Here is a 17560-nt window from a genome sequence, read left to right as displayed (position 1 = left end):
AGAACAATAGGATTCAGAATGCAGCAGTCTGATTGGTCCTAGAACAATGCAGCCGTATGATTCGTCCGCAGGAGCCACCCAATCCAGCTCCAGGTGAAAGGATCCTGGAACTTGCCAATCACATGCAGACCATTGTGTAAATAATGTATATAAAGCAGATATTTTGGGGGAACATTCATTCCTCCTCACCACTATGAGCTGAATAAAGAGCATGAAATCCACTCTCGACTCCAAGTATATTTCACTGCCGAAGATGGCACACCCTCAAATTTTGTAATTTCGATTTGAAAAAAACTCTTTCAGTTTAGCAGGGCTATGAGAAGTGTGAAATGCAGAGCAAACTAATGAGGCATCAATGCACAGAGCTGCAACTTGCTCCCCCAGGAAGCAGCGATGGCGACCAACTTGGATGGCATTTCCACAAGGCCTGTAAGACAGAGTTGCTCCGCCTGGCCTTTGGCTTGGAATCAACTTGATCCCCTCCCCCTCTTTCCCTTTTCCTTTCTCCTTCTGTGATGGAACTCCTATTTGGGGACTTCCCTGACTTTTTTCTGGCCCACGCAGGACCAGTCTGGATAGTTGGCCTTGGTGAAGACTTGACGTTTTTATCCCCAAAGAAGTTTTTGATTGAGTTCCACTGAAATGAGGCTGCATTTTAATGTTTTAATGTTGTATTTTAATCTTGTTTTTTAAGTTGTATTTTAATCAATTGTTTTATATCTGGTGTTAGCCGCCCTGAGCCCGGTCTTGGCTGGGGAGGCTGGGGTATAAATAAAATTATTATTATTATTATTATTATTATTATTATTATTATTATTATTATTATTGCTGCTGTTGTTGTTGTTGTTATTATTATTATTATTGGATTGGATAAATTCCTGGAGGGGGAGAAGGCTATTGATGGCTACAGGCCCCAATAGCTATGCTTTCCATAATCAGAGGCAGGGGTGCTTCTGAATCTGAATTCTCTCCCCTCCTTGCTCTTGTGCTTGAATCCTGTTTGCTGGTTTCCCATTAGGGCATCTGGTTGGACGCTGGACTAGAGGGGCCCCCATTGGCCTGATCCAGCCAATTCACCTTATGCTCTTACATTATGTTCTTATGTAAGCCTTTGGTCTGATCCAGCGGCCAGACTTTTATGTTAAGAACCAGATTCAGAGGATGCAGCTGAACATCTCATGTCTTTATTTTTGGAGAGCAGAGTTGACCCCACCAGCCTCCCTGGAGGTGGGAAGGAGGCGAGGGCCCCAGGGCAGGGTACCAGGTTGCTGTCTCTTCCTCGGACTTTGAGGGGTCAGTCTGGAGAATCGTGCAGACAAGGGGCTATGTCAATGAATGACTCAATCAGATGTTGTGGTGGAGTTTGCTGTGGAAAGGAAAGGGAGAGAGTTAAAGGGCAGGAAGGAGACTCTCGCCTTGAACTGGCACACAAGAGTCCGTGGCCAGCAGGGCAGATGATGAAGACCCCGTCTCCTGTCCGTTTCCCAAGCCAGTCCCATCCCTGAAGGACAGATCCTCTTTCTTTTTCACCTGGTTTACTTGAAGTTCCGCAGACCATTTTGCACTCCAGTCTCGTGTAAAACCGATTGTCATTCCCTTTGCAACCGCCATAAACAAACTTCTTGCAGGAGGAAAGAGTTGAATTGTAGTAGAAGAATTCTGAGTAAGCGCGACATGGGCCAGTCTCACTGGGCAGCTCGCAAACATCTGGGGTGGAAGTAGAAAAAGTGGTGGTGGATACACACACACACAATTGTATAGCAAATGAATGCAGAATATAAAGTCGACATAAAACACCCCTCTCTGCCCATAAAAAAACAAGAGAGCAAAAGCATTAGCACCATATAGAAATAACTCATACATCAATGGGAGGCAAAAGGCTGCCTCTCCCCATATGAACCTACTCGGACCTTGAGATCATCTTCTGAGGCCCTCCTTCGTGTGCCTCCTTCTCAAGAGGTCCATAGGGTGGCAACACGAGAGCGGGGCCTTCTCTGCAGTGGCTCCCCATCTATGGAATGCTACCCCCAGGGAAGTTTGCCTGGCGCCTTCATTATACACCTTTAGGGACCCGGCAAAAACGTTCCTCTTTAACCAGGCCTTTGGTTGATTGACATCCTATGACCTTTTACAATGTGTTGGGGAGTCGGGTTGTTCTTGCTCTTATTTTTATTATCTATTTTGTGTTTTTATATTGTGGTTTTATGTTATGAGCTGCCTTGAAATTGCGGATACAGTGCAGTATAAAAATGTAATAAATAACAGCAGTAATAAAGAGTAAGTACGCACGCAAGAACAGGAACTGGACCTGAACAGAAGGGCGGGAGGAAGTCATGCAGGCTAAATTGTCAAATGGAGAAAGCCTTTACAGCCCCACACTTCCAGCCCCACGCACACTGCCGTAGTTGAAGGACAATATCGCCAGATTCCTTCTGAATGGAGAGTTTGGTCATGTGGCTGAAGATTTACCCTACAACTCCCTGGTTTGCTCAATCTATGAAGACTGAAGAGCAACCTTCTTCAAAGGTTTAAATCTCATAGTTGAGCCATTGATTGGGTATCGGATTTTATTGGAGGACAGGCCCCCCAATACCTCTGAAAAAGAGGCTCGTTTTTCCCTTAGATCTGCAATTTTAAGGACAAAAATTTGTGGGAATGGTAAGTTAAATTCTTCAGGGGAGCAGACCCTTATCTGACAGAACGCCTGATTTTAATAAATATTTTAGCTGTGCAGTGTTTACACAGTTCTGTTTAATGTATTTCATTCTGTTTTATGTATTTTGTTTTGCAGTGGCTTTGGCTAAACAAATAAATAATATTCCTAAAAGCAAACTCAATGCACATGACTTCCCCCCAGAGCATCCTGGGAACTTCAGCTTTCCTTCACAGAGCTATCTTTTCCAGTCCTCTTAACAAACTACAGTTCCCAGGATTCTGTGGGGGAAGTCACATGCTTTAAATGTGCATTGAAGAGATGCTTAGAATGCATCATGGGGACCTGCTCTTTTAAGAAGCCTCTTTGAGCACAATTGTGTTCCTCTGACATGTGGGCTGTGACTCCCTTTCAAGGAGGTTTTGTTAGTGCATGAAAGGCATGCGCTGTACCTGGGCTGATTTTCCCGCAGGCCTTCTCGCATGCCTTCTTGGTTTTGAACCTGTTGCTGTTGCCCCTGCAGCCGCCGTAGATGAACCGCTGGCACCTCTTCTCCGACGGGCTGTAGTAATATCGTGGCATGTAGCCGTAGCACGGTCCACCATCAGCAGGCAACTGGCACCGGTCACTACGGACTGTAGGAAGAAGAAGGGAAGGTTTGGGGTGTGGGCTGACTAACTCTGTGCTACTGCCCGGGTACCCCAAGAGGAAAAGGTGTGAGGAAAGGGGTGTGGCTTTGCCAGTACCTGAGTCCAGGCAGCCCAGGCTGCACCCAGTGAAGCAGCACTTCTGGGTGAGGGGGCAGTCTCGGTCATCTTTACAGGTATCATTGCAGGGCACAAAGGTGTACACCAGTTCCCTTTTGGGACACACGCCAGGGTGCTCTGGAAGAAAAGAGTTGGAGAAGAGAACTACTGTATTTTTCTCTCCACAAGACGCACCTGACATAAGACGTGCCTAGCTTTTAGACGAGGAAAGGGGAAAAGCCCTGTTTTTTGAGGATCAGCTCAAAGTCGTTGAGCTTATTTTGCAAAGGGAAAAAATCCTGTTTTTATGGGGTTCAACTCACAGTTCTGCAGCTTCTTTAGGAAAGGAAAGGGAGCCGTTTCTACAGTTTCCAGACAGATAATCTAATCAGCCAGTCACATGTCGCTGGGGGAACAAACAGCCTCCGTCTGCAGAACATTCAACAATAGAGGTCTGGGCAAGGAGCCAGCGATCGACCACACATTCGCTCCAAAAGACGCACAGACGTTTCTCCTTACTTTTTAGGAGGAAAAAGGTGCGTCTTATGGAGCGAAAAATATGGTAGCTTAGCTGTGCTTCCTGAATCACAGGGGGGTGGGTGGACTAGATGGCTGTCCAACTCTACAGTTGCATGATTCTACAAGGAGAAGCTTTGTTGGTGCCCAGTGAGACATGAGCCTAGTCAAGAACATAGGAGGAACTCTGTGGTAGGATCAGGCCAAGAGCCCATCTAGTCCAGCTTCCTGTTCTCATGGTGCCCAACCAGATGCCCCATCGGAGAAGCCCACAAGCAGGGCCTGAAGGCAACAGGCCTCCGTTTCCAGCAGCTGGTATGCAGAAGCACACTGCCCCTGACCAAGGAGGCTCTACAACCAGCCATACTTTTGCTGAGGAAGCCCGATGGAGAGTCTGAGTCTCTCCGTAACAGGCTCTGCTCCTTCCTCCCACCAGCTGCCAGGACAGGCTCTCTTCCTCCTGATGATCTCAATGGGCTTTCAGAGCCGCAAACACAAGACCTAGTATTTTTGCAAGAATAAGGGTTCTGAAATCAGGATGGTGGAAATGTAGTCCCCTCTCTCACACACACAACTCAGGCCTGGAATGCTTAATATACACGCTTTTGCAAAGAAAATTTTCCTTAATACAACACATTTTATGTATGCTGTTTTCACAAACATATGCCTTTTTAATGCACACTTTACCCTGTCATATGCATTTTTGTTCACATTCTGTGGTTGGAGAACTGTATTGCAAAATTCGGAGCTGTGTGAATTTTGAAGGATGGCTGTGTTTCAGTTTGCATATTGTTTTGGAAAGCATGAAGGAAATGGGCTTGATTTTAAGTGTGAGCTGAATCTCGTTTCTTCCCTGCCCTTAACCATAACACATCTTGATACTGAAGGATGGAGCAATCTGTCAAGGTGGGCTTTCTCTTTTCCAAACTTATTTCTCCTTTACCCTGAACATTCTCTCCATTTCCCTATCACTTTGCACAACAGTTTATGAAAACTGGAGTATGCAATGCTGCCAATGTTTGCAATAAATTTCCGCTGATACAGTGCAGTTTGGTACATTATTTCTACTACAGTCATACCTCTTGTTGCGTTTGTTTCATGTTGCGGATTTTCAGATTGTGAATGCGGCAAACCCGGAAGTGTATACTTTTGGGTTTTGCCACGTTGCACGTGCAGAAGCATTCTGTACACTTCGTGCATGCTCAGAAGCGTTCTGCATGCTTCATACATGTGCAGAAGCGCTCTATCGCACTCCACGCTTGCGCAGAAGTGCCACTTTAGTTGTGGACTTTTCTGGGTGCAAACAGCACCCCAGAATGGATCACATCCACAACTAGAGGTACCACTGTACTGTTTTGCACCCTTCTCCTTTCGGTAAGGAATTTTCTGTTGCAGAGTTGCATCACAAAATCCAGACAATTGTGAACCTTAAAAGAGAGCTGCATTTCGGTTGGTGTCTTAGTTCAGCAAGTGTGAATTAGGTTGTTTTCCCTTTAAATGCAAACACCCATGGGAGTGGAGAGTCAGGGAGTGGCACCCAACCACTTTTTCTTTTCATTCTGATTGGGTTCCCACGCATCGCCCAGCTGTTCTTTGTCCTTGCTGGAAAAGCCGTACCTTCCTCAGCCTTTACACACAGCTGGTGGCATCCGTATCTGCAGCACTTCCTCCTTGGGATGTGGAGACCGAAGCCACAGTCCAAGTCGGTTGAGCAGCTGGTCAAGCAGGGGCGGTCCAGCCGGCGTTGCGTCCTTGGGCAGTATCCGGGGATGGCTGGGGAGGAAGAGGGAGCAACAGGTGGGAAGGCAGAAGGCGATTCTGCAAAGGCCATGGAGAACCTTTGGGCAGATCACATGTGGCTGATGTGCCATGATGACACTAAGAACATACAAGAGGAAGCTGCTGGATCAGAGCAGCCTTCTGCTTTCACAGTGGCCAACAAGATGCCAACCTGCACTAGAGCCCTCTCCCCTCTTGTGGTTTCTAGCCACTGGGATTCAGAAATATTTCTGCCTCCAGCCGCGGAGGACAACTCTAACCCTCCAGATGTTTTTAGACTCCACTTCCCCCATCCCTGACCATTGGCCATGCTGGCTGCAGAGGATGCTGGGAGCTAGAGCACAGGAACATCCTAAAGGCCACACTTTACCCATCCCTGGCACAAGATGAGAGGGTCCATGGAGATGGGTTGCCAAGGGCGCCTTTGGGGCAGAATTGAGTTGGGTGCTGGTCTTCTTCTCTCCTGGCATCTCCTGTCCGAGGGTCCCCAAAACCAGAACTGCAACCTCCCTTTGCCCTTACCTTCGGAAGGGAGCCGGCACTGTCGCCCACAGATGGTCCGGCAGCAGCGCTCATTCCCTGGGCAGCTGGCATCCGTGGAGCAGAACTGGCCACACATCACCTCACCTTCAACCCGAGCAGGACATGTGCCAGGCTTGATGGAAAGAGTTGTTGCTGGAAGAGAACACGGGGCAGGCTGACTCCTTCGCTGGTATGACCTCCTGGGAAATTACAAGCCCTTCCTAACCAGCAAACTATGTGGGCTGATTTACGATAAGTAACCCAAAACGTCTTAGAGCACTTGCTGGCTTCAGTGACTTTCCCTGCTGTCATTTTCTTTCCACCCCATGCAGTGTGTGGCCATTCTCTCTCTCTCTCTCTCTCTCTCTCTCTCTCTCTCTCTCTCTCTCTGGGCCAGAGACTTTTGCAGCCAGCATGGAGTGACCTTGCTGTTGACCTTCCTGGCATTCCCGAGTCTTTAATTTCCAGAATGTAAGAAGGGCTTCCTCTCAGGGAGAGATGACACATAGAGAATAGGAAGGAGACTTCCCTGCCCGCCCGGGGAAAGAGCTTGCCTCCAGGTTAGGAAGGCTCACCGGGACAGGGATTTCTCGTGAGTAGCTGAGCCTTCTCCACCTTTGCTTAAAGCTTGGTGGGGGAGGAGGAGAAACCTGTTGGGTTTATTATTGCATTTCCTCTGCTCTTTCTGCTCTTTCCTAGCTGCTGAGTTTGTATTGTTTGACTGCTGTGCTACAAACTTACTTTCTTTACTTGCAAGTAAATACCTCTGTTTTTGGACAGGAGCCACAATGAACAGCATCATGATATTTAAAATGTTATTTCCAATTCATTTCCTAGTGATCCCTAGGATGGAATCTGCCATTTTTGTAGCTGCTACCCAATGAGTCAAGACCTTAACTGAGTTATTTGGAACATCTATGTGCAACTGCAATTCTGGAGTGGTCTTAAATGTGAATCACTTGACTCTTGTTTACACTGAATTGCATTTGCCATTTTACCTCCCATTCACTCAGTTTGGAGAGGTCTTCTGGAGCTCTTCACAATCGCTTCTTAACTCTGAAAGTACCATCAGCAAACTCACTGCTCCCCCCCCTAACTCTAGGTCATTTATGAACACGTCAGCAAGTTCAGGTCCCAGTGCCAATCCTTGGGGACCCCACTTTCTACATCCCTCCAAATATTCCTGCTCTCTGCTTCCTGTTTCTTTACCCATTCCTGATCTGCACGAGGACCTCTCTTCTTGGTCCAACCCTCTTATTCTCACAGCTCCACTTATTCCAATGATTTTGGCTGAAAATCTTTGGCTCCTCCCTCCGCCTCCACCTGAGCGTTTGTCTCGGGGTCTTACCTGGGCGCATGCACCGGCGTTCACAGGCGCTGCGACTGTGGAAGTTGTTGGCATTCCCTAAGCAGCCCCCATAAACAAAAACCAGGCACCTCCCGACCCTCGGGTTGTAGTACCAGCGAATGAACAGGGCCAGACAGTTGCCTCTCTGAGGAGGAAGTCTGCAGATATCTGCGGGATGAGAAGAGACGCAACAAAATCGAAAACAATATACAGAATTTAGATCCCAGAACTTCTGATGTTGGAGGAGCAACACTAGCAATAGACTTGCAAAGTCCTCTGAAGGCAGCCCCAAAAGCACAGCTTGCTCTCTCCTGCAGCAGAGGGGTGGACCTGAATCCATGCATTCAGATGACAAGGAAAGAGGGTCTGGCTAAACGTTAGGAAAAACTTTCTGACAGTAAGAACTGTTGAGCAGTGGACTGGACTTTCTAAGAAGGCTTTTTGGGGGGGAGGTTTTCAAAAAGGGGTTGGATGGTCACTGGTCAGGAATTATTTAGCTGTGATTCCTGCACTGCAGGGAGATGGACTGGAAGCATAGCTGCCAACGTTTCCCTTTTTTAAAGGGAAATGCCCTTATTCTGAATAGGATTCCTCGCAAGAAAAGGGAAAAGTTGACAGCTGTGACTGGAAGCCCCTTGGGATTCCTTCAACTCTACAACTCTATGATTCTCAGATTGGGCCTGAAGTATTTCTTCTGTCTTACCCAACAGGTAGCACCACCCTACCTGCCATTCAAAAACAGGCTTTGGTGGCATTCTGTCCCAGTGAGGATCAAGCCCCCTGATGAAGCTGCAGGAAGACACAGGCATGAGGTTCTTGGAGGAAGTCAGAAGCGCAGGAGCGTGGGTACTTTAAGTTGCGTCTTAAAGAGTTGTGCAGCCTGTGTCGCCCGCTGAAGCCCCCTTTTCTCCTTCAGGGTTGGAGGTGCAGGAGCAGGCCCTGCCTCCCTTTTCACTTGGCCACCTCAACAGACTCAAATGCCACCAGAATTGTAGTTGGTTTGCTGTCACCAGAGACTTCTGGATATTTCACAATGCAACATGTCTCAATGGAATATTGGACAATTAGCTGTCTGACACCCTAGAAAGGCACTGGCCACTCAGGGTGGTGTAGAAAGGAGATTCTGACGAAACATCAGGAAGAACTTTCTGAGAGTAAGAGCTGTTTGACAGTGGTCTGGTCTCCCTTGGGAGGAGGTTCTTAAGCAGAGGTTGGATGGCCATCTGTCATGGATGTTTTAGCTGAGATTCGTGCATTGCGGGGGGTGGACTAGAGGTCCCTTGAGGCCTTCCAACTCTACAATTCTATGATTCCATGGACTGACAGGCAGAGCAGCTTCCTGTGCTCCTAAGGCCAGTGAACACCCAGAGTTATTTGTGTGGCTCATTTTTGACCAGGCAAAAGTTGAAGCCCACCACCTTTGAGGTTGTCAGTCCCACTGTCAAACATCTCTTACTCTCAGAAAGTTCTTCTTAATGTTTAGGAATCTCCTTTCTTGTCACCATTGGTTCAGATCCTGCCCTCTGAAGCCTGCTCCATCTTCCATCTGGCATCCCTTCAGATATTTGAAGGTTGCTCTGGGATCACCTGCCAGTCTGCTCTTCTCCAGGCTAATCATACCCAGCTCCCTCAACTTGGTTTGCAGACCCTTTATCATCTCAGTTGCACATGTTCCAGCTTCTCCACTTCCTTCTTAAATTGTGGCACCCAGAACTGGACACAGTGCTGTAGGTGGGGGTCCGACCAAAGCAGAAAAGGGCGGTACTTTTCCTTCCCTTCATCTGGACACCAGACCTCTGTTGATGCAGACTAGCATAACATTAACCTCTCTTTCCCCCCCTGCTGCAAAAGGGGAAGGAAGGCTGGTGGCCACAATCCAAGGAAAACTGTGCCAGATGACCAAATAGGCAGAGTAGGCACTGACCTATGAGCCCCATGCCTTTTAGGGGCACTGCAACAAAAGATAAAAATGGACTTATTAACATAGCTGGTTGGTAAAATCAAAAACGTGTCGGGAGAAAAGGGCAGGCTAATGATGAGGAGAGACAAGGCAGGTTAACAGGGTCACCCCTGAGCATTGGGGGACACTTGGAAGGGCTGGTTTAAAGAGAAGAGAGCGCTGAAGGGAAAGGGGAGGCGCCACTCACCCACAATGAGCTTGGCAGGTGCAAGAGGGAGCTGGTGCAAGAGCAGAAGGGTCCCTGCCAGGAGGAAGAGGCTGGAAGGATGGTGCATGGTGGACCCAGGAGTGAGTTCTCTCCACAGCTCAGGCAGAAGCACCTTATTATACTCTGACCTCACCAGGACGGCAGGTGGCTTCAGGCAAGAAGCCCAGCCCAGCCCTGAACAATGGAGCTCCAGGGAGGGGATCGGGAGAGAGGCTGAAATGTTCCAGAGAGGGAGAAGGACAGGGCAGGGATTTGGCAGCAGCTGCTGCCCAGGGAAAAGTTTGGTCTGATGGGCATGGAGGAGGGTGTTTTGCAGATTTATGGTCTCCTCGGTTCCCAGGCAGGGGCACAGCCAGGAACTGGCAAAAGGCTCTGTGGAATTACTTCTTTCTCCACGAAGCCTTGGGGTGGCTGCGTAGTGGAAATCCAGTTCTGGGGTATCTCTAAAGAGAGATTGGATGAGAGATTATAGGGTTGGAAGGGACCCAGAGGGTCATCTAGTCCAACCCCCTGCAATCCAGGCATCTCAACCAAAGCATCCAACCTCTGCTTAAAAACCTCCAATGAAGGAGAATCAACCAATGGGCTCAATATTTTTCAAGAATTGGCTGGACCTCTCGTCCTTGACCACATACTGGGAGAGTCTCATGTTGTTGCTCTCAAAGGGCCCTGCGCTTTCCATGATGAGGATGCCTCAAGCTCATTTTAGCCGGAGCAAGCCAGAAAAGACCCCCTCAGAGGGCAAAGTTCTGTGACCTCTGTCACTAGAGAGATCCACACTTTCCTTTCTTTATCTGGCGTCTGTTATACAGAAGTCCTCTTCCCTTGGAGATTTTCAAAGCAGAGGTTGGGTGGTCACCTGTCAGGGATTCTTCAGCCGTGATTCCAAATTAGAGTACCCTTGGGGTCCCTTCGAACTCTACAATTCTATTATTCTAATTTCTGGGCTTGGTATCTATACACATCTATGCATGTCTAAATGTGTATGTATTTTTATGGCCGAAATAAGGAAATGAAACTGTGATATTTCAGCAGGTTGAATTTTGTGTCCATTCCAAATAGCAGGTTTTAGGGAGCCTGCGATGAATGACTCTAAAAGTGGCTTAGTGCAGAGGTTCCAGAGCAGAATTCTGCATGAGCTGGATTAAAAAAGAGAGCCGAAAATGGCCATTAAAACAATCCACCCAGAATCCAGGGCCTGTAGCATTTCTGCTCCAAGTGCAGATATCTAGGGCCTGAGGTGTCCCCCATTGTTCTAGAACTTGCATTGTTTTATGGATAAAATCACAAAGGCACTAGGATGTTATGTGCAACTGATAGGGATCTTATCATGCACATGGAACACTTTGTCTCCGTGATGCAGAGCTGGCAGTCAGAAGTGTGCGTGTCCATTATGGCACGTTTGAACTGTGATGCAGTGCAGAAGAAATATTGCATGCAATCTCCAAGGGCACTAAAGATGAGATGCATGAGCACGGGTGGAACATGTCTCTGCCGTAATACTCTGCAGCCATTTGTCAAACACTTGCTGAGGGTGACAGCGGAGGCATTCATCTCACTTTGAATTGGCTTCCTGGTATTATCTATCGTACTTCATCCCTGATTGGCTATGAACATGCAATGTTTGGTGCCATCTTAGACCAAATCATATGTGCATTGAAAGAAAAATGAAATCTTGATGCAATGAACTGTATGCTTCTGTTTCAAGGGGCCAGTGTTGTTGTTTGTGTGTGTGTGTGTGTGTTAAAGAGAGAGAGAGAGAGAGAATGAAATGGATCAGGAGAAAGTTCATAATCCTTTCCAAAAGTTTTTTTGGAGTGGTTAATAATAATATAATAATAAAATTTTATTTATATCCCGCCCTCCCCAGCCGAAGCCGGGCTCAGAGTGGCTAACAACAGTAAAATGATACAACATTCTAAAATCATTTCATTATAAAATCAGTTCAGTCAGTTCAAATCAGATTAATGGCAACCACTGGGCTAGAGTTCTGTGAGGATTGCCAAAGGAGGGGGTCAGGCTGTGCCTTGGCCAAAGGCCTTGTGGAGCAGCTCTGTCTTGCTGGCCCTGTGGAAAGATGTCAAGTCCCACAGGACCCTAGTCTCTTGTGACAGAGAGTTCCACCAGATTGGGGCCACGGCCGAAAAAGCCCTGGCCCTGGTTGAGGCCAGTCTAACCTCCCTGTGGCCCAGGATCTCCAAGATGTTTTTGTTTGAAGACCGTAAGGTCCTCCGTGGGACATACCAGGAGAGGCGGTCCCGTAGGTACGTGGGTCCTAGGACGTACAGGGCTTTAACAATTAAAACCAGCACCTTAAACCTGACCCTGTACTCCACTGGGAGCCAATGCAGCAGGCACAGCACCGGGTGAATGTGATCCCACAGCGAGGACACCATAAGGAGTCTCGCCGCGGCATTCTGCACCCGCTGGAGTTTCTGGGTCAGTCTCAAGGGCAGCCCCATGTAGAGCTGAGTCAGGGTGGCCATCCATCAACAGACAGAGTTGGGTGTCATCGGCATACTGATGACAACCCAGCCCAAAACTCCGGACAAGCTGGGCGAGGGGGGCGCATAAAGATGTTAAAAAGCATCGGGGAGAGTATCGCACCCTGGGGCACTCCACACACCAAGGAGTGGCGGGATGACAATTCCCCCCCAAGCGCCACCTTCTGTCCCCGACCAGAGAGAAACGAGCGCAGCCATTGAAGGACTGTGCCCTGGATCCCCACGTTGGCAAGGCGGTGGTCCAGGAGTTTGTGATCGACCATGTCAAAGGCTGTTGTTTGAGATGCAATATTTCACAAGGAAATATTTCAGTAAGTTCTGCAGGATACTTGTGAAGTAGAGATTATTCTCAGGATCATAGAATTGTGGCACTGGAAGGGAACCCAAAGGCCATCTAGTACAACCACCTGCAATCGCAGGATCACAGGGCATAAGGACTCCTTGACATAAGCCACCCAACCTTTGCTTCAAACCTCCCATGAAGTCCACCACCCTCCAAGGGAGTCTGTCCCACAGTCAAACAGCTGTTAACAGTAGAAAATTATTCCTAATGTTTCGCCAGAATTTCCTTCCTTGTCAGAAAACTAGCTGGCTTCATTAACTCTCCTATATTCTGTGTTGTAAATCCTATAATCATCGCTGAGAACAATACCGTTTGCTGGGCTTGCCTCGCCATCAGTTCTGTGTGTTTTTCCCCACCTGCATCTGCACAAAGAACTCTGGGACTAGTAGTTCTTGAACTAGCAGATTACACAGAAAAAGCACACGTACAAAGACCTCTCTGATTCTCAAAAAGTCCTAGTTTGATGGCTCAAGCACATTCTCTCTCTGTTCTAGGGAAGAACGAGGACCAGCAACTTGTTGACGTTTGCTCTGATTCACAGCTAAAGAGCAAGTTCTCCCTGCGGAAAAGTAGAAGGACAAGCTTAAGTCTGCAAGAGTCCAATGTGCTTTCATCTGTCCTGAGTCCTCCAGCATTCAGCTTCATGGGATGTCCAGGAATTGTCATGTTGCCTCCCCCTGGGGGCAATGGGATTGCCTAGTGGGAAGCTACAGTGACTTTGGGTGCATGCTCTCCTTTGGTATGAAAGGCTCCTTGTTTTGTAACCTTGTGTTCCCTAACCATTATTTGTATGGCAAATGTGGCTTTAGTTGCTACTTTCCATGCACTCAGGGGACGCAGGTGGCGCTGTGGGTAAAAGCCTCAGCGCCTAGGGCTTGCCGATCGAAAGGTCGGCGGTTCGAATCCCCGCGGTGGGGTGCGCTCCTGCTGCACGGTCCCAGCGCCTGCCAACCTAGCAGTTCGAAAGCACCCCCGGGTGCAAGTAGATAAATAGGGACCGCTTACTAGCGGGAAGGTAAACGGCGTTTCCGTGTGCGGCTCTGGCTCTGGCCAGAGCAGCGATGTCATGCTGGCCACGTGACCCGGAAGTGTCTCCGGACAGTGCTGGCCCCTGACCTCTTAAGTGAGATGGGCGCACAACCCCAGAGTCTGTCAAGACTGGCCCGTACGGGCAGGGGTACCTTTACCTTTACTTCCATGCACTCACATACCTGTGCTTTATTTTGCTTTGATGATGTTGTTGTTGATGATGATTATAATAGAATAATACTAATACTAATGCTCAGATGGTGACAGCAGCCACGAAATTAAAAGACACCTGCTTCTTGGGAGAAGGGCAATGACAGGCCTAGACAGCATCTTGAGAAGTAGAGACATCACCTTGCCAACAAAGGTCCGTATAGTTAAAGCTATGGTTTTCCCAGTAGTGATGTATGGAAGTGAGAGCTGGACCATAAAGAAGGCTGATCGCCAAAGAATTGATGCTTTTGAATTATGGTGCTGGAGGAGACTCTTGAGAGTCCCATGGACTGCAAGAAGATCAAACCTCTCCATTCTGAAGGAAATCAGCCCTGAGTGATCACTGGAAGGACAGATCGTGAAGCTGAGGCTCCAAGACTTTGGCCACCTCATGAGAAGAGAAGACTCCCTGGAGAAGACCCTGATGCTGGGAAAGATGGAGGGCACAAGGAGAAGGGGACGACAGAGGACGAGATGGTTGGACAGTGTTTTCGAGGTTACCAGCATGAGTCTGACCAAGCTGCGGGGGGCAGTGGAGGACAGGAGTGCCTGGCGTTCTCTGGTCCATGGGGTCACGAAGAGTCGGATACGACTAAACGACTAAACAACAACAACAACAATACTAATGCTAATAATAAATTTATTATTTATACCCTGCCCATCTGGCTGGGCTTCCACAGCCACTCTGGGTGGCTTCCAACAAAATATTAAAATACAGTAATGCATCAAATATTAAAAGCTTCCCTAAAGAGGGCTGCCTTCAGATGTCTTCTAAAAGTCTGGTAGTTGTTTTTCCCTTTGACATCTGGTGGGAGGGTGTTCCACAGGGCAGGTGCCACTACCGAGAAGGCCCTCTACCTGGTTCCCTGAAACTTGGCTTCTCGCAGGGAGGGAACTGCCAGAAGGTCGTCAGCGCTGGACCTCAATGTTCGGGTAGATATCATGTCCATATTTGTATAACAGTGATCTCTAATCGTATGCAGGCTATGTCATTAGCTCCTGTTTAATGATGCTGCATTTTGCACAATTTTGCATAAGTTTTAAAATAATAGTAATAATAAAGGATTTTTCTACCAATCAGATTTTCTCTGAGCATTTCAAAAAATGAACATGTGGGTACAAAGTTAAATCAGAGAAATCCTTTTAGCTACTAAGAACTACTTTGAGCATGCACACATATTTCAGGCTAAATAAACAGGAATCAAGGAGGAATGCATTTAGCAAACCCCGGAGGGCATAAACAGGCAGTAAACAGGAAAGGAAGGACAGGCAAGGAAAGATAGTATTTACCATCTCCTTGTGAACTCTCTTCCTGGCCCTTAAGATCTACCTAAAGATTAACAAAAGCTACATCAAAGCTACCTCCTTATCTTATGTACTGAGGATGCCTGGTGAAGCAACTGGTCTGTATTTAGAATGCTTATATGTGCTTGTCAGGCAGAGAAAATGGGCAGTAGAGAAAATGGGCAGAGATGCTGAGGCTTGTGGGATTTGATCAGAAATTATTGTCAATGACTCAAGCCCAGTCAAGCAATGCTTTCATCGCTGACACAATGGCTTGCTCCATTTTTTAATAATTCCTCATAGCAATCCCATGTGACCCCCACACTTGACAAATATCCTCTTCCCTTCCTGGCCCACATCTCACCAGCCCAGCAGCTCAGGGACTTTGAGAAATGCTTTCCCCACATTGGGGCATTCCCCTTGACACCTGACGTCATGCAACATGAGAACCAGACTGAGCAGATGCAAGAAAGCCCAGGTTTTATTTGGGGATAAATAATTCCAGCAGCCTCCCCAATGATAGAGGAGGGGGCATGGCAGCACATTGGCATCTGTTTCTGGGGTTGGGATCTTCTCAAACGATGCATTTATGCTGAGTGACTCACTTCCCCTTAGTTTCCATTCCTGTGCGAAGAAAAGAGAAAGAGTTATGGGGCAATATATCAGCAAATTTTGAACGTACCAATATCAATATCAGAATTGCAGATGGCAATAAAGAAGATGGGCAAGACATTGGGGCCAGATGGACTTACCACAATTTATTACAATAAATTTCAGGATGCACTTACAGAACCACTTAAGAATACTATGAACAATATTTTGGTGACTGGGGTGGTTCCAGCCTCTTGGAAGGACGTTTTATTACTTTGATTCCTAAACAAGCCTGTGACTTAACAAAGACAAAAAAATACAGACCTATTCCATTATTGAACTGTGACTATAAACTATTTGCTCCAATTTTGGCTAATAGACTAAGGATTTTGAATGAGCCAGTCCACAGAGGCTAGGGCAGTTTTATACCAGGACAACAAATGAAAGGCAATATAAGAAATGTACGGTAATTAATCTAACTGAGTATCTAGAAGTAAGAAATGAAAAACAGGCTGCTTTAGTCTTTCTAGATGCGGAGAAAGCTTTTGATAATATCTCTTGGTCATTTATGATTAAGTTTTTTTAGAGAAAATGGAGAAAAAACTCTACAAAGTTCTCATACATAGATTTATTGAAGAGAATCGAGGCACATGTAGGAATCTTCCTCACATTCTAATAGGATGAAGTTCTCTATGGAGTTATGTAAGAATGACGCGGCAGCTAAAAAAGCCAATGCAATTCTGGGCTGCATCAATAGGAGTATAGCATCTAGATCAAGGGAAGTAATAGTGCCACTGTATTCTGCTCTGGTCAGACCTCACCTGGAGTACTTTGTCCAGTTCTGGGCACCACAGTTCAAGAAGGACACTGACAAACTGGAACGTGTCCAGAGGAGGGCAACCAGAATGGTCAAAGGCCTGGAAACGATGCCTTATGAGGAACGGCTAAGGGAGCTGGGCATGTTTAGCCTGGAGAAGAGGAGGTTAAGGGGTGATATGATAGCCATGTTCAAATATATAAAAGGATGTCACATAGAGGAGGGAGAAAGGTTGTTTTCTGCTGCTCCAGAGAAGCGGACACGGAGCAATGGATCCAAACAACAAGAAAGAAGATTCCACCTAAACATTAGTAAGAGCTGTGGAATTTGCTGCCAAGGAGTGTGGTGGAGTCTCCTTCTTTGGAGGTCTTTAAGCAGAGGCTTGACAACCATATGTCAGGAGTGCTGTGATGGTGTTTCCTGCTTGGCAGGGGGTTGGACTCGATGGCCCTTGTGGTTTCTTCCAACTCTATGATTCTATGATTCTATGAAAGGAGGCTGCCAGCTGCAAGGTCAGAGGTTTTCCTATTAATCATTGGCAGTTTGGAATCAGACTGCTCTTCCCAGGTTGGGGGAAAATGGTGAGTTTATTTGTTGGAACAGAGGGATCTCTAAGAAGCTATTGAATCCCAGGATGAAGCTACGCAGAGGCTTCTGGGAAACTGTGAGACAACTGCTTCCCCCGAGTCATGATGGGAAAGAATGAAGGACAAACAACATACTGTATATGGTTGGGAAATATCATGGGGGGGGGGGGATTACCACACACAGGAAAGGACAAGGATTACAGACTGAGTACCTCACTTGAAACTTTATGTTGCTTAACATATTAACATGAATTGAAACCATAAGATTGTAGCTGTTATACAAGGGATTGCTATTTTGAAGGGAATGTAATTGAAATTATTAGGATTTTGGAACTCAGAAAAAAACCACCAAAAAACCCAAAGGGGAACCCATCAAAACTAGCATGTGAGGAGACCAGTTTAACTAAATTTTGTGTGTGTGTGTGTGTGTGTGTGTGTGTGTGTGGTTTTAATAATTGTATTA

General features: G+C 47.1%; 1 protein-coding gene across 1 annotated transcript; it reads right to left on the bottom strand.

Moving 5' to 3' along the window:
• Positions 1–1170: 1170 nt before the first annotated feature.
• Positions 1171–9817, bottom strand: LOC307217836 (actinia tenebrosa protease inhibitors-like). Its single transcript, XM_079979791.1, has 8 exons — positions 9712–9817; positions 7565–7732; positions 6217–6369; positions 5533–5688; positions 3400–3537; positions 3106–3288; positions 1531–1707; positions 1171–1366 (listed from the first exon to the last, which is right to left on the bottom strand). The coding sequence occupies exons 1-8, from the start codon at positions 9797–9799 to the stop codon at positions 1341–1343; spliced, it is 1089 nt and encodes a 362-aa protein (XP_079835917.1). The 5' UTR covers positions 9800–9817; the 3' UTR covers positions 1171–1340.
• Between the last annotated feature and the right edge of the window lie 7743 nt (positions 9818–17560).

Source organism: Podarcis cretensis (genome assembly GCF_951804945.1).
Source record: "Podarcis cretensis genome assembly, chromosome: 6".
NCBI classification, from domain to species: domain Eukaryota; kingdom Metazoa; phylum Chordata; class Lepidosauria; order Squamata; family Lacertidae; genus Podarcis; species Podarcis cretensis.
Note: the sequence above shows the minus strand (reverse complement) of the source record. Positions and strands in the feature narration are given on the sequence as shown.